The sequence below is a fragment of the Odontesthes bonariensis genome, chromosome 3 (assembly GCF_027942865.1).
Source record: "Odontesthes bonariensis isolate fOdoBon6 chromosome 3, fOdoBon6.hap1, whole genome shotgun sequence".
Taxonomy (NCBI): domain Eukaryota; kingdom Metazoa; phylum Chordata; class Actinopteri; order Atheriniformes; family Atherinopsidae; genus Odontesthes; species Odontesthes bonariensis.
The window spans coordinates 35,568,659-35,591,258 of NC_134508.1; the positions used below are offsets into that span (position 1 = coordinate 35,568,659).

At 42.4% G+C, this 22,600-nt stretch overlaps 1 protein-coding gene and 1 pseudogene across 1 annotated transcript in view; one reads left to right on the forward strand and one right to left on the reverse strand.

Moving 5' to 3' along the window:
* The window catches only part of LOC142376984 (dynein axonemal heavy chain 8-like), a 40,069-nt pseudogene extending 38,212 nt beyond the window's left edge, over positions 1 to 1,857 (forward strand).
* A 6,925-nt stretch (positions 1,858 to 8,782) lies between these two features.
* The window catches only part of LOC142376985 (dynein axonemal heavy chain 8-like), a 39,108-nt gene continuing 25,290 nt past the window's right edge, over positions 8,783 to 22,600 (reverse strand). Inside the window, exons 56-92 of the mRNA XM_075460689.1 lie at positions 22,384 to 22,597; positions 22,181 to 22,290; positions 21,917 to 22,080; positions 21,651 to 21,843; positions 21,429 to 21,551; positions 21,210 to 21,340; positions 19,767 to 19,920; positions 19,414 to 19,578; positions 18,992 to 19,218; positions 18,789 to 18,907; positions 18,571 to 18,674; positions 18,076 to 18,252; positions 17,826 to 17,993; positions 16,974 to 17,189; positions 16,624 to 16,761; positions 16,411 to 16,538; positions 16,070 to 16,241; positions 15,818 to 15,973; positions 15,568 to 15,723; positions 15,296 to 15,478; positions 15,039 to 15,144; positions 14,692 to 14,944; positions 14,239 to 14,429; positions 14,037 to 14,158; positions 13,833 to 13,948; positions 13,542 to 13,744; positions 12,887 to 12,960; positions 11,997 to 12,149; positions 11,754 to 11,909; positions 11,188 to 11,304; positions 11,006 to 11,107; positions 10,736 to 10,896; positions 10,051 to 10,207; positions 9,815 to 9,967; positions 9,454 to 9,643; positions 9,159 to 9,280; positions 8,783 to 9,074 (exon numbers count right to left, since the gene is read on the reverse strand). Of these exons, the coding sequence (XP_075316804.1) occupies positions 8,787 to 9,074; positions 9,159 to 9,280; positions 9,454 to 9,643; positions 9,815 to 9,967; positions 10,051 to 10,207; positions 10,736 to 10,896; positions 11,006 to 11,107; positions 11,188 to 11,304; positions 11,754 to 11,909; positions 11,997 to 12,149; positions 12,887 to 12,960; positions 13,542 to 13,744; positions 13,833 to 13,948; positions 14,037 to 14,158; positions 14,239 to 14,429; positions 14,692 to 14,944; positions 15,039 to 15,144; positions 15,296 to 15,478; positions 15,568 to 15,723; positions 15,818 to 15,973; positions 16,070 to 16,241; positions 16,411 to 16,538; positions 16,624 to 16,761; positions 16,974 to 17,189; positions 17,826 to 17,993; positions 18,076 to 18,252; positions 18,571 to 18,674; positions 18,789 to 18,907; positions 18,992 to 19,218; positions 19,414 to 19,578; positions 19,767 to 19,920; positions 21,210 to 21,340; positions 21,429 to 21,551; positions 21,651 to 21,843; positions 21,917 to 22,080; positions 22,181 to 22,290; positions 22,384 to 22,597 (5,862 nt within the window). The 3' untranslated portion in view covers positions 8,783 to 8,786. The remainder of the gene's footprint in view (positions 9,075 to 9,158; positions 9,281 to 9,453; positions 9,644 to 9,814; positions 9,968 to 10,050; positions 10,208 to 10,735; positions 10,897 to 11,005; positions 11,108 to 11,187; positions 11,305 to 11,753; positions 11,910 to 11,996; positions 12,150 to 12,886; positions 12,961 to 13,541; positions 13,745 to 13,832; positions 13,949 to 14,036; positions 14,159 to 14,238; positions 14,430 to 14,691; positions 14,945 to 15,038; positions 15,145 to 15,295; positions 15,479 to 15,567; positions 15,724 to 15,817; positions 15,974 to 16,069; positions 16,242 to 16,410; positions 16,539 to 16,623; positions 16,762 to 16,973; positions 17,190 to 17,825; positions 17,994 to 18,075; positions 18,253 to 18,570; positions 18,675 to 18,788; positions 18,908 to 18,991; positions 19,219 to 19,413; positions 19,579 to 19,766; positions 19,921 to 21,209; positions 21,341 to 21,428; positions 21,552 to 21,650; positions 21,844 to 21,916; positions 22,081 to 22,180; positions 22,291 to 22,383; positions 22,598 to 22,600) is intronic.

A 22,600-nucleotide genomic window follows, 5' to 3' on the forward strand; every position in this document is an offset into this window, starting at 1 on the left:
TGCATTGTATTACATTTGATACGACACGTGAAGCTCAATGTTCTTAATTACAGGTGTGGTTCAGTAAGAAGATGTTTGACCCAACATTTTGCTTTTACACGGGCTACAAAATTGCGGTGTGTAAGACAATAGAAGAGTACATGGATAACATTCAGAGTTTACCCACTGAGGATTCACCCCAAGCACTGGGGCTGCACGCTAATGCTGATATCACGTAAGGAGAGTGTCGTCATGATGAAGCATTAAAGCTGCGGCCGGCAACTTTTTTTTAGTCATATTAGCTTGAACTGTCATGGGATTCTGGAAGGAGAATATTAAATAGGCTGTTTAGGAAAAATAACGAAATCTGTAGCTCCCTCTGAAGCCTGTAATCATGCTTGCAAAAACCGAGCGCTCCCGGCTGTTTTTAACCAATCAAGTTAGGGTGGAGGAATCCTACCTGTCAATCACAGCTTGTGCACACGCTGCTGAGCGTGAGTCTGCCCCAGCTTGTGTGCGCTCACACTGGTGTGAACTCACGTGCACAACCTCGTCCACAGAGGGGGAGGGGTTTGGGGGGCGATTCGGAGCTTGTTAGAGGTTGGGGGAGGGACCTGAGAGTGTATCAGTTTGAATTTTCCGACTTTAGACTCGCAATTTTGAAAACCTGCCGACTGCAGCTTTAAAAGCGGTCTTGTTGTATTTACTGTACTTAGAGTCTCTGAGGTTATTGCATTTCTCTTCTATAATGAATGTTGACCAGATACCAGACAAACACATCTGCTGAGGTGTTAGACACAATCACAAATATTCAGCCCAAGGAAAGTGGAGGGGGATCTGGAGAGACTCGGGAGTCCATCGTCCACAAAATGGCAGAGGACATGTTGGACAAACTGCCCGCTAATTACATTCCACATGAGGTCAGTTGGTAGGATCATTAGGCTTTTTACAGGCCAATGTACACGTTCTCTTAATCTAAACTCTGTAACTTTGATGGGTTCAGGTCAGAGCCAGACTGTTGACAATGGGAGCTCTTAACCCAATGAACATCTTCCTACGTCAGGAAGTGGATCGAATGCAAAGGATCATCTCTGTGGTGCGCTCGAGTCTGACTGACCTGAAGCTGGCCATTGATGGCACAATAATAATGAGTGATGTAAGATTTCTGATTCCTCAGCACATCGCTTCATTTTTGCTTCTTAAGATACGCACTTCTCTGTATGTTTGTTACTCAGTTTTTTCATCAACGATTGTCTGTTAGAGTTAGATGAGATTTTCAGGAGGCTTTAAAATGCTTTCAAACTCCTGGTATGTACTTTGTTCCTAGAACCTTCGTGATGCTCTGGACAATATTTTTGACGCTCGTGTGCCCAGCCTGTGGAGGAAGATCTCCTGGGAGTCTTCCACTCTGGGCTTTTGGTACACCGAGCTTATCCAGAGAAACAAACAGTTCTACAGTTGGGTGTTTCAAGGAAGGCCCAAAGCGTTTTGGATGACGGGTTTCTTTAACCCTCAGGGTGAGTTTGTGGTTTAAGGGGTTTATGTCTATGGTTTGTTCCTGGAAGGGGCTGGTTGGAACAGAAAGAACATCACTCTCATCGAGTCCTCACCCAAAGTACTCTTCACACCCATGCCTGTCATCCACATGTTTGCCATCAAATCCAATGCTCCTGTGGATCAGAAGCTGTACGCCTGCCCCATCTACAAGAAACCAAGGCGCACAGACCTCAATTACATCACAGCAGTGGTGCTACCTACTGTCCAGTCACCAGACCACTGGATCTTACGTGGGGTTGCTCTGCTCTGTGACATCAAATAATAAACAACTGTATTACTTTTTAATGTTGTCCAAAAAACAAATAAACGTTTTTTCTGCAGATTAGGTGAATTACTTGTTGACTATGTATGTGAGACTCATCTATGGAGCCATTGATCAACTACTTAAGTGATAAAAATATTACATTAGTTTGCTTTGAGGGCTTACCACTTATCACAAGGACGTTAATGAGCCAGTGAGTAAGTAAAAGCTCCGGTGGCTCCAGCAGCTCTTTTCTTACCATGGAGATCATATATGATGTCTATGGTCTCACCTCGCCCTTCTTCTTCTTCTTCTATTTTGTTGGCAGTTGGCAAACAACTTTTGGAAGCATTACCGCCACCTATTGAAATGGAGTGTGAGTCTGGGCGAAAACTATCTCAGCTAAATATAAAAAAATAAGAATAAATAAATAATTAAAAAAAGGTATTATATCCTTCTAATCAGTCATGTGGCTTCTAGATAGTGAAAAAGGTACTTAAAGCACATCTCACTTGAGTTCTTCTGTAGTATTGTTTTAATGTTTAATTGCACACTTTCTGACTCTAGTCCTAGGATGAGGTGCTGCCTCTCCTGGTCAAACCTGACACGTTGCTCTATTACATGCTCCACGGTCTCAGTAGCACCACATACACTACACTTTCCATCAGCATGCTTTTTAAAAACAAATAGCGTACTGTTCAGACCAGAACGCCCAAACCTCATCCTAGATATGATGTCCTCCTCTTTGGTGGGTCTTGCTGTTGGTCTAGCATGACCAACCACCCCTTGGATGGTAAAGTACTTTCTCCCAGTAGCTGCACCACTCCACTCACTCTGCCAGATCTCCCTGGACTTTGTCTTGACAAGTGACTTTATCTCTGACTTGCTATAAGCTACTTCTAAGGTAACCTCAGGGGTCACACATGCTTTCTTTGCGTACTTATCCGCCAACTCGTTCCCTCGTAACCCAACGTGTGCTGGTACCCATAGGAAGCTGATATCGGTGCCTGAGTTTATGAGTCCATTTACCATCTGTGCAATTTCTAAAACAATATCCTGTCTGGACTCCGACATGGTACTCTGAATACTCATCAGGGCAGAAGCAGAATCTGAGGCAATTAGCACTCATACTCACACATTCCTTGGTCTATTCCCCTCTATCCAGGTCAAAGCAGCGAGGATGGCTACTAGTTCTGCGGTGTATACAGCAAGATCATTGTTTAGCCTTTCTTTTTTGCACATCTTAAGCTCTGGTACTACAAATGCCACACCCACTTTCCCGTCAGGTGACTTTGAAGCATCTGTAAAACACACAAGTTTATCCTTGTACTGAGCTCTGATATGGCACTCAACCATTTCTTTGCTGAACTCCTCTTGCTTCTTCAACTCTAGAAGTGCTAAATCTATTACAGGTTCCTTTAACAGCCATGGTGGTACAACTGAATATGTGACAGCTGCACACAGAGTAAGTGCCTGCAGGCCTCTGCCTTTTGAGGAACCACCCACCCAAAGCTTCTACCTGGTTTATCTTTCTCCTGGCAGTGAGTTCACACAGATAGACTGATGTGGCCTTCCCTTTGCCCTCTGAGGTTAGCCCAATAGACTAAGGCCAGCTGATCTCTCCTTATATGCAGTGGCATTTCCCCCACCTCTACCTGTATAGCATTAACAGGAGTCGACTTCATTGCTCCACAACGCGTTCTTACGGCTTTATGCTGAATAACATCCAGTTTTGCCAGGAGCGTCTTAGATGCAGATCTGTAAGCCACACGACACATCCATAGTCAAATACAGACCTAATAAGGCTGATGTATATCGTTCTCAAGGCTGACCTGTTGGCTCCCCAGTCCACCCCTTTCAGACAGCGCATGGCATTCAGTACCTTTTTACATTTCTCAATCATTTTTTGCATGCGAACAGACCAAGTTAATCTCTTATCTAACCACAGGCCTAGATATTTAAAACAGTTTACTCTCTCTAGTTCTGCGCCTGATAACTTCAGCTTCAAACCCATGGGAATGTTCTTTCTAGTAAAAAACAAGGTTTTAGTTTTGTCAATAGACATTCTAAATCCCCATTCAAGGGCCCACGCTTGAACATGGTCTACTGCCTGCTGCATTTTACGCACAATGAAATCAACATTTCTGCCCCTTATCCACATTGCACCATCATCTGCAAACAAAGCAACATGGACAGATTCCTGCACCTCTTTAAAGACATCATTAATCATGATCAGGAACAATATCGGGCTGATAATGCTTCCTTGCGGAGTGCCGTTTTCCACTGTATATTCACTGCTGAACTCTTCATTAATTTTGACCGTGATACTCCTGCCTGATAGGAAATCCTTGACCCACTGAAACATTCTACCCTTGATACCCATTTGCCTGAGTTTAATTAGGAGTCCCTCTCTCCAGACCATACCATAGGCCTTCTCTATATCAAAGAATACTGTCAGTACTGTCTCCTTATCAACTTGGGCTTTCCTTATTGAGTCTTCTAAGGCCACTACTGGGTCCATGGTGCCCCTTCTCTGCCTAAATTCACTCTGGTAGCTGTACAAAATATTTCTCGTTTCTAACCAGTAAACCAACCTATCATTCACCATTCTTGCCATTATTTTACCCAGCTGTGAGGTCAGCGCTATAGGTCTATTGTTTGATGGCATCTTTACATCTTTCCCAGGCTTCCTAATAGGGATTATTACAGGGATTATTATTACAGTCAATTTCTCCAACATAATGTAGCATATCTCATCCCTTCCTGGGGTGGACCTACCCACTTTCTTTAACGCCCTATTCAATTCACTCAGGTTAAAGGGCGTATTTAGAGCATTCTGCTCCCCCATCTCCTCCTCTAACATATGCCTGTAGCTATCTATTGTGATTTCTCTTCCTCTTGCCTCACTGGGAGTAAGATTCCCTGAGCTGTGTACCTGTACAAGTGTTTTAGCAATGGCCTCTTCCACTTATTCAACATGCTCAAATATGCGTCATGTTTCAGACACCCCATTTGTGCATGTTAAACTGCTTGTTAATACGATGAGTGTTTTATTACTTTCCATGTCTTCCAAAAGAGAAAATAATCAGGATTTTGAGGATGTTACCGTTACACACCAGCTGAGACGCAGGGTAGCAAAACATTATGGGCGTGAAAACGAAACTTAGAAAATCGGCGCATGCGCAAAACTAGCCTGGCGACGCCATCCTACGTACTTCCGCCCAAAGATTTTGGCTCCGCACATAGTCTGGCCAAATCCCCCTACCTCGGTTCGCTCAGTGTTTTGCCAATCAGCAAACAGTTGCGAGTGGTGACGCAGAACTCACGCGCGGAGTCCATTGTAGTCCATATAATTGTAGTTCAACCGCAGCGGAAATAAACATGGCGACGGAAGAACGCTAGAAGCTATCCATGAAGTTGTCTCAACTCTGGAGATCATTACACAATTAAAACAAGAGCAAGAGGAATGCCTCGTCAATATTGTTAGTGGCAAGGATGTCGTAGCTCTCCTTCCAACTGGCTTTGGGAAAAGTTTGATTTATCAAATGGTACCGGTATAATGAAAGCGGATGTGGGAAGCGTGATTCGCGAGCAAGCATGAACCTCGGCGCATAACCAACGTCATTTCTAAACATTATCATTGGTTAAGGGAACTCCGTTACTCCAATGAATTTAAGTTGCTGGGTAAGGTCCCGCCCTCCATGGAAACGGATTCCTCTTGGGTTTTCCCAGACTGTTTGACAGAGTCAACAGTCGGCTTTCGCCCAGGCTAGCGCAAAACCACAAAGTAGCAAATCTCGACAAGTAGGAGAAATCGACAGAACACCGGCTTTGACTCGTTTCATATTCCGGAGCATGGTTAGCCCGCAGGTGGTAAAACAAATTACTCGTGTTACCTTGTCTTGCGATTACTGTCGCACGGCATATCCAAGCAGATGTTCAAAACTTTGCATTACTGCCATCTACAGGACTCATGAGCTATTGCGGTATAAGGTATGGCAAAAAAATCTCTACCATTGGTGAAAAATACCGCATAAGGTATGATACCGTGCATCCCGCCCACCCCTACAGGTAGGGCAAGAAAGATAGTGCCATGGTGGTCCAAAGAGTGCAGGAAGGCTATCAAAGAGCGCAACAAAGCGTTTAGAATTTTAAAGAAAACATTGAACTTTGAGAATTTGATAAATTACAAGCAGTGTCAAGTGGTAGTGAGGTCTAAAGTTAAAAAAATCTAAGAGGGAGTACTGGAAAGCATTTTGTGAAACTTTAGACAGAACTACCCCAATAGGGGATGTATGGGGAATGATTAAAAAAATGAGAGGCATTAGGAGAGAGCTGGAATATCCAATAATGATGGCAGAGGACAGAGTTATTATAGGCAGTAAGGATAAGGCAGAAGCCATTGCTAAAACACTTGTACAGGTACACAGCTCAGGGAATCTTACTCCCAGTGAGGCAAGAAGAAGAGAAATCACAATAGATAGCTACAGGCATATGTTAGAGGAGGAGATGGGGCAGCAGAATGCTCTAAATACGCCCTTTAACCTGAGTGAATTGAATAGGGCGTTAAAGAAAGTGGGTAGGTCCACCCCAGGAAGGGATGAGATATGCTACATTATGTTGGAGAAATTGACTGTAATAATAATCCCTGTAATAATCCCTATTAGGAAGCCTGGGAAAGATGTAAAGATGCCATCAAACTATAGACCTATAGCGCTGACCTCACAGCTGGGTAAAATAATGGCAAGAATGGTGAATGATAGGTTGGTTTACTGGTTAGAAACGAGAAATATTTTGTACAGCTACCAGAGTGGATTTAGGCAGAGAAGGGGCACCATGGACCCAGTAGTGGCCTTAGAAGACTCAATAAGGAAAGCCCAAGTTGATAAGGAGACAGTACTGACAGTATTCTTTGATATAGAGAAGGCCTATGATATGGTCTGGAGAGAGGGACTCCTAATTAAACTCAGGCAAATGGGTATCAAGGGTAGAATGTTTCAGTGGGTCAAGGATTTCCTATCAGGCAGGAGAATCACGGTCAAAATTAATGAAGAGTTCAGCAGTGAATATACAGTGGAAAACGGCACTCCGCAAGGAAGCATTATCAGCCCGATATTGTTCCTGATCATGATTAATGATGTCTTTAAAGAGGTGCAGGAATCTGTCCATGTTGCTTTGTTTGCAGATGATGGTGCAATGTGGATAAGGGGCAGAAATGTTGATTTCATTGTGCGTAAAATGCAGCAGGCAGTAGACCATGTCCAAGCGTGGGCCCTTGAATGGGGATTTAGAATATCTATTGACAAAACTAAAACCTTGTTTTTTACTAGAAAGAACATTCCCATGGGTTTGAAGCTGAAGTTATCAGGCGCAGAACTAGAGAGAGTAAACTGTTTTAAATATCTAGGCCTGTGGTTAGATAAGAGATTAACTTGGTCTGTTCGCATGCAAAAAATGATTGAGAAATGTAAAAAGGTACTGAATGTCATGCGCTGTCTGAAAGGGGTGGACTGGGGAGCCAACAGGTCAGCCTTGAGAACGATATACATCAGCCTTATTAGGTCTGTATTTGACTATGGATGTGTCGTGTGGCTTACAGATCTGCATCTAAGACGCTCCTGGCAAAACTGGATGTTATTCAGCATAAAGCCGTAAGAACGCGTTGTGGAGCAATGAAGTCGACTCCTGTTAATGCTATACAGGTAGAGGTGGGGGAAATGCCACTGCATGTAAGGAGAGATCAGCTGGCCTTAGTCTATTGGGCTAACCTCAGAGGGCAAAGGGAAGGCCACAGCAGTCTATCTGTGTGAACTCACTGCCAGGAGAAAGATAAACCAGGTAGAAGCTTTGGGTGGGTGGTTCCTCAAAAGGCAGAGGCCTGCAGGCACTTACTCTGTGTGCAGCTGTCACATATTCAGTTGTACCACCATGGCTGTTAAAGGAACCTGTAATAGATTTAGCACTTCTAGAGTTGAAGAAGCAAGAGGAGTTCAGCAAAGAAATGGTTGAGTGCCATATCAGAGCTCAGTACAAGGATAAACTTGTGTGTTTTACAGACGCTTCAAAGTCACCTGACGGGAAAGTGGGTGTGGCATTTGTAGTACCAGAGCTTAAGATGTGCAAAAAAGAAAGGCTAAACAATGATCTTGCTGTATACACCGCAGAACTAGTAGCCATCCTCGCTGCTTTGACCTGGATAGAGGGGAATAGACCAAGGAATGTGTGAGTATGAGTGCTAATTGCCTCAGATTCTGCTTCTGCCCTGATGAGTATTCAGAGTACCATGTCGGAGTCCAGACAGGATAGTTTTAGAAATTGCACAGATGGTAAATGGAATTATAAACTCAGGCACCGATATCAGCTTCCTATGGGTACCAGTGTATGTGGTGCTACTGAGACCGTGGAGCATGTAATAGAGCAACGTGTCAGGTTTGACCAGGAGAGGCAGCACCTCATCCTAGGACTAGAGTCAGAAAGTGTGCAATTAAACATTAAAACAATACTACAGAAGAACTCAAGTGAGATGTGCTTTAAGTACCTTTTTCACTATCTAGAAGCCACATGACTGATTAGAAGGATATAATACCTTTTTTTAATTATTTATTTATTCTTATTTTTTTATATTTAGCTGAGATAGTTTTCGCCCAGACTCACACTCCATTTCAATAGGTGGCGGTAATGCTTCCAAAAGTTGTTTGCCAACCGCCAACAAAATAGAAGAAGAAGAAGAAGGGCGAGGTGAGACCATAGACATCATATATGATCTCCATGGTAACAAAAGAGCTGCTGGAGCCACCGGAGCTTTTACTTACTCACTGGCTCATTAACGTCCTTGTGATAAGTGGTAAGCCCTCAAAGCAAACTAATGTAATATTTTTATCACTTAAGTAGTTGATCAATGGCTCCATAGATGAGTCTCACATACATAGTCAAAAAGTAATTCACCTAATCTGCAGAAAAAACATTTATTCGTTTTTTGGACAACATTAAAAAGTAATACAGTTGTTTATTATTTGATGTCACAGAGCAGAGCAACCCCACGTAAGATCCAGTGGTCTGGTGACTGGACAGTAGGTAGCACCACTGCTGTGATGTAATTGAGGTCTGTGCGCCTTGGTTTCTTGTAGATGGGGCAGGCGTACAGCTTCGGATCCACAGGAGCATTGGATTTGATGGCAAACATGTGGATGACAGGCATGGGTGTGAAGAGTACTTTGGGTGAGGACTCGATGAGAGTGATGTTCTTTCTGTTCCAACCAGCCCCTTCCAGGAACAAACCATAGACATAAACCCCTTCCTGTAGAGGAAAGGCATTCAATAACAAAATAGCACACGGTTAAATTCCTTTCACATTTCCAGTGAGCAGAAAACACCCACTCACCGTTGGCGAGGCTGTGATCTCCTCCATTGACTTCTTCAGGACATTGTTGTTCAGTGTGACTGTGTCCAGAGCCCAGCCTTTGTTCGCCCTGGTTACTTCTTGTCTCATGGCTGTTAAAAAACCTGCAAACATTCAACTAAAAATTAGGTCTAATAACGTGTAACTTTAGCTGCTGGAAGTCTTTAAGACGTGTCAGCTCCATCATGCTCAAAACTTCAAGGTCTTAACCAGTAATGCAGCCAACTCAGTGTTTAACATTGTAAAAGGCCTCATTCCATCAAAACCACAAACTCACCCTGAGGGTTAAAGAAACCCGTCATCCAAAACGCTTTGGGCCTTCCTTGAAACACCCAACTGTAGAACTGTTTGTTTCTCTGGATAAGCTCGGTGTACCAAAAGCCCAGAGTGGAAGACTCCCAGGAGATCTTCCTCCACAGGCTGGGCACACGAGCGTCAAAAATATTGTCCAGAGCATCACGAAGGTTCTAGGAACAAAGTACATACCAGGAGTTTGAAAGCATTTTAAAGCCTCCTGAAAATCTAATCTAACTCTAACAGACAATCGTTGATGAAAAAACTGAGTAACAAACATACAGAGAAGTGCGTATCTTAAGAAGCAAATATGAAGCGATGTGCTGAGGAATCAGAAATCTTACATCACTCATTATTATTGTGCCATCAATGGCCAGCTTCAGGTCAGTCAGACTCGAGCGCACCACAGAGATGATCCTTTGCATTCGATCCACTTCCTGACGTAGGAAGATGTTCATTGGGTTAAGAGCTCCCATTGTCAACAGTCTGGCTCTGACCTGAACCCATCAAAGTTACAGAGTTTAGATTAAGAGAACGTGTACATTGGCCTGTAAAAAGCCTAATGATCCTACCAACTGACCTCATGTGGAATGTAATTAGCGGGCAGTTTGTCCAACATGTCCTCTGCCATTTTGTGGACGATGGACTCCCGAGTCTCTCCAGATCCCCCTCCACTTTCCTTGGGCTGAATATTTGTGATTGTGTCTAACACCTCAGCAGATGTGTTTGTCTGGTATCTGGTCAACATTCATTATAGAAGAGAAATGCAATAACCTCAGAGACTCTAAGTACAGTAAATACAACAAGACCGCTTTTAAAGCTGCAGTCGGCAGGTTTTCAAAATTGCGAGTCTAAAGTCGGAAAATTCAAACTGATACACTCTCAGGTCCCTCCCCCAACCTCTAACAAGCTCCGAATCGCCCCCCAAACCCCTCCCCCTCTGTGGACGAGGTTGTGCACGTGAGTTCACACCAGTGTGAGCGCACACAAGCTGGGGCAGACTCACGCTCAGCAGCGTGTGCACAAGCTGTGATTGACAGGTAGGATTCCTCCACCCTAACTTGATTGGTTAAAAACAGCCGGGAGCGCTCGGTTTTTGCAAGCATGATTACAGGCTTCAGAGGGAGCTACAGATTTCGTTATTTTTCCTAAACAGCCTATTTAATATTCTCCTTCCAGAATCCCATGACAGTTCAAGCTAATATGACTAAAAAAAAGTTGCCGACCGCAGCTTTAATGCCTCATCATGACGACACTCTCCTTACGTGATATCAGCATTAGCGTGCAGCCCCAGTGCTTGGGGTGAATCCTCAGTGGGTAAACTCTGAATGTTATCCATGTACTCTTCTATTGTCTTACACACCGCAATTTTGTAGCCCGTGTAAAAGCAAAATGTTGGGTCAAACATCTTCTTACTGAACCACACCTGTAATTAAGAACATTGAGCTTCACGTGTCGTATCAAATGTAATACAATGCAACATAAAACACCGGGAGTTGTAACACACGAATCAACAAAAAAACTGGGATTATTACACGAGCAAAACACTTCAACAGGCGTTTGTCATAGTCATCTGTGACCCTTCCTCCATATTGCACCTCAGCGAGCATGTATCGCAAGGTTATCCATGACACATCCTGTGGGGGGGGACACAAAGTAGTGAGTGAGGGAGGGAGGATGACATACAAATATTAAACCAGGGCTGCAAAACGCTCACCTTCTTGGGGCCGCAATCATCCAAGTGTCTTTCAACAAATTCAACACTTGCAGAGAAATCGGCCGAATTGAACTCGTAAGGTATGTTCCAACCTAAGGGTCCAAATTTACGTCGTTCCTTACAAAGCAAAAAAAAAGAAAAGGTTACCATGTAAAATCAGAAAATCCCTGTGTTATTATGACGAACAGCCTTCCTTCTACTGGAGGAAAAAAGTCACAGACACGAGTTGATTTGTGCTACACTGGAAAATACAAACCACTCAAACTTCAAAAGGCTATAAAATAAACTAAAGCCAACACATTCTCAATATGGTAATGAGGTGGAAAATTTGCCTAATGCATTATTAAAATGGCACAAATGATTTCATTATCAATTATGAAATTAATAAGAAAAAAAAGGCTACCAAATTAAGTAGTGCCATTGTCAAGGTTACGGTACTTCTAAATATGGTTAGTTCACTCTGTTTCTCATATAAACTGTGCCAGGAGCAAAGCATGTATTCTTTTTTAATATTTCCTTTAAATAAAGTTCCACTATGACACGCGTGAACTTAGAATGCGCAGTACCTGCACAGCAGTGTGTAAAAAGGCCACACCGTACAGCAAAGGCTTCCACATGGGCAGGTTGCTGACTTCCAACTGGTTCTGTGAAATTCCTGCAAATGTTCGTTTCAAACCAGCACGTATTCCCTGGGGGGGGTCGTTGGTGAACTTGATGGAAGACTTAAAAGGTAAAGAGTGAGAGACAGTCTGTGCGTGTACAAAAACTTTTAACACCTTCCTTTTTATGACGATGTTGTCAAGTCTCACCTGTAGGAGTGTGATGGAGAACAGATCGTGTGGCTCTGTGGTGATCCACACCCTGAACGTGTCATGCATGCTCTCTGTAACTGTGATAGTTTCTAGCAGCTCATCCATAAACTGCAACCCCAGGTGACAGTTCTGCAGAAGGACCCAACCTCCCTGTACACATCCAGACACAAAAGCCACGGATCAGGTCAAACAGTCAGCCATTGCTGTTGAAAGCAAGAAGCAACACTCTAGCTTGCACATCAGGACAATCCAATACACTCCCACATGAAAGCATTCACCAGATGCCGTCACCTGCTGGAAGCTGCTTTACTTTGTGAACTTTCTATGAAACCATTTGCTTGTCCACATGCACGAGAGCCACTCCTGAGCCTTGTGGTCATATACGTTCGTTCCAACAACACAGTCAGCATTTATGATTACCGCCCTATGAGGGGTGCTTTCACAAATGCAGTTTGCATCTAGGCTTATAAATGGTATGTAATGTTTTAATACTGCCAGCTGGCATTTCTAAGCCCTGGCTGCAATGCTATTTATAAACTCTGATTTCCATTACAAATCCCACTCAGACATGGTCAATTCTGTGTGTATGGCCATTTGCAAACCACAACTGGCAATATTAACACTATCTAAAATATCAGATGAAAGATGACATCATTAGCTTTTCGATGCTATATCGATTTTACGTCTAAATGTTCCCCTTGCTCAGTATTCATTTATTTATCTTTTTAATGGCGGTCAAACTGTTAGCTGGTCTCAGAGTTCACAGGTTCCCTCCAGACCCTGAATTGAGGGGTTCTTGGTCAAAGAACTGGTACCAATCCTGGAACTGCCTCAGTTGGAAAGGCTTAACTCATGCATTATACTTCTTCAGTAACTTCTAAAAGCACCTCTGTCATTGATGTCTTGACCAGCTTCCTTGCATGCACCTCTTGTCCTTGTCCCATAGATATTGCTCTGCATTCTGTAAACCGAAACAGTGGGAGTATTTACATAGACATGAACATATAGAGTGCATTTAAATAGTGCTTTCCCCCCTGGTCTAATCCACCACTCAGGACTTTGCAGTACAAGCCACAGGCCTTTAACTATACTGTACATACAAAACATAATTATCTTTCTAACACAACATAACACACACACTTACACAAGGATGAAACATTACGGGGAATTAAGGGCCACGGATCAAACCACAGACCTTTCAATTAGGGGAATTTTAACAGCCACAATCAAATGAATTTATGCTCAGGAAAACAAATACATGAGCTGGATTGCCCAGTGAACACCCAAGGTGCCACTGCAAAGAGCACACAGCAACCAACATCCAGGATACAGTTGGTTACCACGGTCACAGGGACATCAATCACAAAATTTGGGTTTCATACAGTTCTAACTGAATCAAAAGTAGATAGCGTCGCAAGTTGGGAACTGGTCTGAATGTAAACACAATCAGACGTCAGGAGATTTTGGCATTACATCTTCAAAAGAAAATAAAAAAGTTCAGTAAAATAAAATAAAAAATGGGGCAGGACAGGGCAAACTCACCGAGATTAAGTTTCTTGGCAAGTGCTTCGATTTGTTCGGTGGGATCTGAGCCCATAGAAAGGAAGCAAATGAGGGGGGTGCGAGGATCACTTTCCTGCCAGGTGCTGTGAAGGTTCAAGAGGACAGGCTCAACGAATCTCATGCCCAAAGAGTCTCCCACATACTTTCTGGCCTGAGACAAGGTGCGATCAGGGCACCAAGACCTGTGAGAAAAAATGCTTGTGAGGTGATTGCATTTTATAATATGGTGTAATCAAACATGTAATCAACATTCAAGTAGGAGGACCCAACCTTATCAGCAAAAGCTTATGGAAAACATCAAGAGAGTTGTATCCATCTGGAGTGACGCCTTCCTCTGGGGCATCAAGATTGAGCCATGCTTTCCAGTTTTTCCCATTTTGGGACACCTACAAACCATGTCAATACCAAAACTGATGACACTACAAGCAGATGAAGAATTCAGATGTCCAGATCATTCGTGGATCTATGGCTTACCTGGTTTATAATGTTAGTGAACTGTGGCAGCTTGCTGAGTTCTACCAAGTTCAGCCACACCATATCCAGGATCCAGCTGAATGGCTTTGATGGACAGGTCTTCAGGTCAAGAGCTGCGCCACCTATTGTTTCATCAATTATGTTCAGAGATGTCAAGTCCAAAAGGCAATTCAACTTTTCCTGGGAATGATGCACACCTTACCTTTAATAAGAATCTGAAATTTGTTGTGTTGTATTCTGTTATTCTGTAAGTCAATCTTGAGGGCCAGCAGGAGTGTGAAGATGAACTTGTGGTTTTCATAAAGGCTTCTGACTGTGTATCGGAAAACCTCAAACGTCAGATATTCAATAATATTTGCAATCCGCTTCTGAGTTTTGGAGGCCTTCTCAGACCTGCAAAAGCGCATTAATTAAAAACAAAAAATCAGCATAAAAAAACGAGGGAGGCAAAGACACAGAGAACAAAGCATATTTGAAGAATACGACCACACCACAGCGTGGTTAAAGAAACATCTTTGTCAACCTATTGTTCTTTCCAGACAAATTTGTTGGTCATTAGAGGAAGTAATGGTTGGAATAGTTTCCGAGCTTTAATCTCAAACATCTTATGATAAGACTGTGCAGACATACTTCTTAAATCACGATAAAGCCATACCTTGCGAGTGACAGATCAAAGATTTTGAGGAACTGACCCAAGGAGGTCTGGTACATGATATTGACCATGCTCATCTCCGTGATGAGGAAGTACAATGTGCTTCCTCGAGAGGCAACTGGATGGTATTCTTCTTGAGCGACATTGATCTTTACTTCTGCTTCAGCTGCAACACTGAGCTTTGCACTAACTTCCGCAGCAGTTTGCTTAGTCGTGGTCAGAATGCCAATCATGGAGTCATCATCAACCAAAGAACCTTTAACCAGACAAACAGACACACTTTCACTTTAGGAAAAAGAACAGGTATGACTGGAGAAACTGGCATTAGTCTACAACAGTAACTATAGGACCTTTAGTGCTGCTGAGTTTGTACAGCAAATTGTTTTCCAACTCCTGCATCTTTCTTTTATTAGCAGTTACATCCTCAATTAGTTTCAATCTTTCTGCTTCTAGCTCCTGTTGAGATGAGTGAAAAAAAACCAAGAGCCAGTCAATATCATATTCTTACACTGGAAAAACAGTTATCTAAAACAATCACAGATAAAGTTATATTTTTAAACCAAATGGGGAAAGCAAGCTGCGTTTCTGGAACAAACGGCACACTCACGTATTTTTCTTTGAGGATGACTCGGCCGAGCAGCTGGTTCTCCAGGCCCTTCATGTTTACAGTGAAATCAATAATGGATGTTTTTGCGCTGACCTCTGGAGTGTATGCTGGATTAGGCAGTTTGGTAGTTATATAGAGCTGGAACCCATCCATTACGTTTACCTCTTTGTCTCCTACTTTGACCTATAAAAAAACATTTAAGACAATTTTAAGAGTGTACACATTTTAAAGTTGTATTGGTAAATTTGAATGGACATGAAGGTTAAAAATACCTTGAAACTGGTCCCAGATTTGATAAAGTTTTTCTCGAGCACGTTGTCCAGGGCAGGGTCGAGCTCCTCAAATATATCCTCAATGAGCATTGGGCGTCCCATGGAAATACAATCTTCCAAATGTGTGCGAAAGAATTTGTGGTTGAGGGACGTGACCTGAACATGAAATCAGTTTACTTCTACGACATGCTTTACTTAAGCGTGTAATTAGGGTAAAAATGACACAAGTGAAAATCATTTGGCTATATACTTGAAGTTCGTTGGCCTCTTCCTTTTTCTTAATCCAAGCTTTTCCCTGAGTCTGTGGATCGATGAGGAGGGGATATCTTGTTGCTTTTGTGACGATGATGCCATTCTGAACTGACAAGTCATCTCCCGGGAGTCCCTGAAGGTTCCACTCACTTATCTTAAATATTAAAAATGATAGTCAATGGTTCAAATGATTTTTTTTTACTTTTCACAGGACTAGTATCAAATAAAAATAGGCTGGCATTGTTCTCACATTGGGAGCATCCACCAGGGCAGAAATGATGTTGAGATTTTCTGTAAAAGGGATTTTGTGCTTCCGGAGCTCCGCCTCCCAGATGTCCTTCAACAACATATCACGGAAACTCTGGTTGAATGGACCGCAGTACGACAAGAAGCCGGTGAGCTGGAGTACGTCACCCACAAGTCTGAAAACAAAGGCAGAAGCAGCTGGACTCATATAAAAGCCATTATCAAAACCTTTTAAATCTGTCCTTGAAGAACCAATCCTGAATTATAGTAATGAACCTCTTTAAAGACTAACCCCCCTTGGAATATAACATTTTGATATTCAATTGCATTGCCTTTGTAACCTGCCTGTTTATTTGTGACTTAAATTCTTTGCGTTGCTCGATCCAGCGAGCTTTCTCTCCACTAAGTCCGTCAATAAGTGCAGATGCAGCCTGCATTTTATTCCTACACATCTCAGCATCATCCACCAATTCCTGAAAGACAAGACGCCTGTGTCAGCTACAATCTCTAGATTTAAGTCAACGCAGTCGTGACATTTTTCAAAAGGGTGCGTCACACCTGTTTCTCTTTCATTGCAGCGTCGCATTTGGCCTTGACTTTGTCAAACTCTGCTTGCTTTTCAGCCAGCTGAGTCTCTGCCGCGCACAGCTCGTTATTAGCCACAGTTAGACGGTTCTCTTGAATGGCAAGGTTGGCCTGGAAACAAACAATGCAGTTATACTGTAGCATAAAAAGGCTTTGGGCTAAAAATGAGGTTAAATCACCTATTTACCTAAAATGGATTCAAACAGGCTGAGAATAGAGAGTTTTAAATGGCATTATTGGAGAAGAATAGCCGCCTACGACAAATCTAAAATGAAAAAGAAAGAAAAAAAAACAGTCGCCAACATGATGAACTTTAACTTTACCTTGAGTGGCAACACTTCTTTGTTGATGGCAAAGAATGAGGCCATAGCACGAGTCCATGCGAGCAGACCAGCTACACTACCACACACTTTCTTGGCATTTTCCATGGTGTAATCCTCCATGTCAAAGTAAGGCTGCAGTAGTTCCACAGTTTCCTCGTTAATGCTGTCCTTTGGGAACTGCTGGAGGCTTGTCAAGAAACCAGAGCCACTCATAAGCTGAAAAGGACAAAACAAATGAATTCATGCAAATGCCATTTGTGAGGAAGAACACGCCGCTCAGGTTTGCACTCAGAGCAGAATTATCCAGCTGCCATCTTTTCATCCCCATCCATCTTCAACTTTAAATCGTGCTGCATTCGCTTTAACCCAAAAGCCAGATGTCAAGACTAATTTGTTCTTGCTTTTTGTTTAGTTAAGTTTACTTAAGAAATCAATTTGATAATAATCCAACTTCTTACAGGCCTTCTTTCATTTCATGAGCTTTCAGGCTACCTACTGTACCTTCTCACATATTAATGCACTTTAAGGGTTTTTAGGTGTGAATTGTGTCCAAATTTACATTTGCATGGAAGCATCAAAGCTGTAGAACAAATCTCAAAAAAGGCACACCCTGCAGAAGAGAGGAGCAGAGTTGAGTCCGCTGGCTCACTCCACCTCCTAAAACTAATACTGAAAAAAAGGCCTGCAAATGTGGGCTTGAAAAGAGCTGCTGTGTTATATCTCTGTAGTATTTCAACCAAACATGACACATTTAAGACCTCAGGGCACAATGTGTCTCCTTTAATATATGAGTGGAATTCATATATTTATCATTTGCAACAACTGAATTTTTAGAAAAAGGAAATTTGTTACCTTCAGTGCTTCTGACCATGATGGTTGAAGACAGCTTCGTTCTGGATCACATGTAACAGGGTCTAACTTTTTGTTAAATAAAATCAGACAGCAGTCCATGATCCTCATGACCAGGTGTGGAGGCTTGGCCAATTTTCTCACTGTGGCAATGTCAGCTGGCTTGATGGTCTGTGGAGTTTTTAAGTATATCATGTAACATATCGTAGAATGCATGGTGTAAATATCTTCAAATAAGTCAGAGATAACTCACATTCAGTGCAGCTGTAGCTTCTTCTAAAGCTGGCCTGGCAGCCTCCAGCTTTTCCTCAGCTATAGCTTTCTCATACTCTATTCCATCCACAATTTTCTGGGCTCTGTCCTTCACAACTTGGACCTCATTCTTCACAATGGTTGCAGCTTTAGCACTGACTGTCACCTCTGCCAGCACCTTGGTGAATGCAAAAATAAACATCTCATGCCTTCAAATGCATCATACGCGTGCGTCCATGGTGTTGACCTTTCAAACAGCTTTTCAGAAATGACAAAACCTCTGTCAGCTATTCACATCAAACCAGAAGCTAATTTCCACAATGAACCTATGAATAAACTGATTCTGCTACCTCACTATGTACAGAACTCAAATTGTTCTTAATTTTATGGTTTTACATTACTGTGGAAGTACTGATTGGAGGAAAGTTGCTCATAAACATCCATCCATCATCAATCTTATCTGCAGGTCACAGGAGCTTGGACGTATCTGATTTACCTCGTCAGCTTTGGCAGATGCAATAGCGAGCTCTTTTTCCTTTACTTCAAGATCTTTTGATAATTGAGCCACCGACTTACTGGCCTCCATCAGTTTGTCCAACCCTGGAAATCAGTAACATCTGGTGTAATCTTTTACAGGAGTAGACCATACAAAATCCTCCATAAAGTACACAATCTTTATAAAGACACAACTGCCTTCCTGTTCAAATTCCTTACCAACATTCATGCGCTCTGCCAAAGTGTTGATATAGTTGTGCTTTTCGGCATATAATGTTTTGTAACCATTTATAAAAGAAAGGTAAGATTTAGGGGTGACGTGAGCTCGTCTTCGAAACCTGAGAGATGAACAACATACAGCGTTAGGACTGTGTTTGATAGCGTATGTTTCTGAACAAATTGGATTTGTGTAAATGTGATACCTTTCAAAGTAACTTTCACATGTTTCAGATACTTTGTGATGATAGGTTCCCATGGTGGTCATCACTGAAGTCTTCACATCAGCTGGACAAACCATGTGAAACTTAGATAAGAAATAGGTGGACACAGCAACCAGAGCCTCATTGGGCCAAGGGGTGAACCAGTCCATTGTGCAGCCGGAAATCAAGCCCGGAAACTTCAGACATCTGGAGCGAAACTTCTGCCCCACCTTTAAACAAGAGTAGAGTAAAACTCCAATGAAAAGGTTCATTTATGGAGGTAGTTATGGGTGTAAGTGTATATATAATGTCACTGTTGAGCATCTAAACATGCTGTGAATAAAAAGAGATTTGGAATAAAAGTAGCAAAAGTTTGGGCGGTTGCTTTTGGGTATAAACAGAAAATATACAAAGTTTCAACTTACCGGTGAGAAGCACAGAACAACGTGTAAATTCTTCCTTGACCGAGATATAAAGTAGTCATAAAGATTGTCAAAAGTTGGTGGAATTCGAGGAAACTCCTTTTTCATAACTGGGATCAGGTTCTGGGTGATCTCTTGCATCTCATCTTTTGCAAAAAGATTGGAGACCTGAAACGATTACAACATGGTCAGGACCAGCGAAGCTTTTCCTTTGAGACGTTACATTCTGCCCCACCTCTTTGTTTCAGTCATACAGGACCAATTCCAGTCCGTTTCAATTAGACTGAAGATTCCAGTGTTCAGTTACACAATCAGCAGATATTCAGATACGCCTTTATACCTTTATGAGATCTCACCTCTCCAGAAGAGAGAATATTGTTGAGGTACTCGAGGAAAGCCTCATCCTTGATTTCGTTGTCTGTAAAGACGAAGGTGATGCCTTTGCCCTCAGCCCCCGCTGTGTTATACAACAGTTTCAGGTCATCCATGAAATTACTCATGTTGTATGTTCTAAGTAAGGAAAAATAAACACCACATAATTGGAAAGAAGGCCCAGCATTTCACTTTCAGTGCAAATGCAACTACAAACAGCTCATGGCTTCATAGGACACTCATTCTTGTATTTTAAAGGTAGGGTAGGAGATCCTGGATTTTGGGTCCAGCGAAGCTGCATTTTGAAAATACACAGGTAAAAAGTCCCAACCCTTTTCTTCACTTTCCCCCCGAAGGCACGCCTCTAGAGTACATGAACGCGCACGAGCAAGAAGGTGCAAGAGCGCTGTTCTGACAGCAAGCATCGATTGTTGCCGTATTTAGTATTTAGTATTTAGTTTATGCTAACTATACGTTTAATAATGCTAGGTGCTAGCCAAGCTGGCTCTAGTTTAGCTTCCTGCCAAGCTTCTGGACGCGTAATTCGTTCACGGAGCAGGGTACGCGCACGGGGGGGGGGGGGGGGAGAAGCAGATTGCAGGTGATAGACGGCATCAGAATCCAATCATTGTGAACGGTCCGCTCACAATGATTGGATACTGTTTTTCCTAGATTGTACGTTCTAGAGGCCACTAAAAATTTTCATATTTGTGTCAAAACTTTTAATTAATTGGTTGCAATGGGGGTGTGAAGAGTATTTCAAGCAATATGTAAAAAAATGTTTCAGAAAAAGATCCCCAACCCCGCCTTTAATAGGTACGTTTATCGAATTGAACTTTTTATTTGTTTCCTACTTTTAAGGATAAAATTAATTGCAGTTAATTAGAGCTGATCTTAGTACTGTATTCATGTGCTTGACCAATCACCCGAGACCCTGGAAGAACGTCTATAGTAGGAGCTCAGAGTTTATAGAACTCCTTCTGTGGCGTCTTTAATTTCTACTTTGGAGCGGGAGCTTTCCCAGCATAACGGAGACATGAAGGTGACGTGATAGGTCCAGATGAGGTAAGTGTACAGTGACTGGTTGAAGGTATGAACACACCACTGGAACCACTACTATCAAAGGGAAGTAAAAAAAACTAAAACAAACAAACCTATTTAAAACATTGCCTATAAGCAATATATAATAAGAAATTATTGTATTATTATTATTTTTTTGAAACAGAGGAATGGACTTAAAGTGACACCTAGGGCCGACTGAGACAGGTTTGCAGGTTATATCACTTGAATGCAAGCAGAAAAAAAGCCCCTGATGGTTCATTGTCCTTTGGGGAGCGCCTCTAACCCTCAGAGAGCCCCAAGAACAGTTTGATCAGTGTGATTAAAGTCCCTACAAACAGAGCTCTCACAACTATGACTCATCTCACTTGGTTAATGTGATCTGGAAGATGCTGTATCCAGCTATGTATGAGGCCAGGCGCGTCAGACTCTGTTTTCCTGATCCTCCCACTCCCACAAGCAGGGCATTTCCATTGTCAGTGCGAATGATTCGTGAGACCTAAAGAGGAGCAAATCTAAAAAGAATCAGTATTATATCTAGCCTAGTCTACAAGAAATGCATCAGCTATACTCGCTTCAGGTGTCACCTTGACAAGATGAGTCATTGCGTCTTTGAAGAAAACCAGATCCAGGGTGGAGCCCCTTACTACCTCATTGTGCTGAGCTTGATACATCACAAGCTTATCTGATAAGAACTGAAAATCTGGCACCTGAAACAAGTTGTTCATACAGATTATGGTGACAGTTTCCTCCATCAACTTACTACCATGAAACTATCAAGCACTGATGTACGAATTCAGATTTCACACCAGTTCATAGATCTTAGGGGCATCAAAACAGGCATCATCGTCTTCCTCTCCAGTTGGCTCAGGTGCATCTCGGAGGAAGTCCACAAAATACGGCTCAGAATGAAGCTCTTGAACGAGGTTTGGGTCAACGTGCTCTTGGATGACACGACATACAGCCTTCTCAAACCAATCTCTGTCCTCAGAGCAAATAAACCTGCAACAAAGCAAAGTCTTAGAGTAATGCTTTCTTCCAACTTTTTGTTTTTTAACTTAAAAAAGGATTTTACCTGTCTGCTATCACCCTTGTACATTCACACTTGAAAAGAGCCAATAGGGTGGAGATGTCACCACACTCCTCTGCCTTAACGTTTAACATTCCCTGCCAGATCCTGGACAAGTCCCTCAAATTGAAAATGTAGTGGAACTTTGATGGTGTTGGAAGCATTTTGACCTTCAATGTGGTGTCATAAAACAAGTTAACAAACTTATCAATACCATATACCTATAATCAATTCCTATTATAAACTTCTCATCATATTCCAGGTAAGTACCTTTGTCCACTGCCAAACGATCCTCCCAGCAGACACTAGACATTTAACCATTGCTGATATGCTTGGCTGGAATGCCCTGCATTCATGGAAATATCCAGAGCCAATCACACCTGCACAAAAAGAACATGAAGAAACCGTTAACTGTAAAATGAAAACTACAGTAATGGAAGCAGAACAAATGGGATTATTTTAGACCAACCTACCAAAGATCTTATCAATGGAGGTGTTGGCTGGCAGAGTGCAGTTGAAGACTGTAAACTGTCTCTTCAGTCTTTGTGGGATGTCATTTCTACCCCCACCAGGGTGGATCATGGCAGCCAGAATCTGTGCATCCTCAATCGTGGTGAAATCTCCTGGTTTATCCAGATTGTACATGCCAGTCATTTCCATCATCTGGCGGACTATCTCATTTGTGATCTG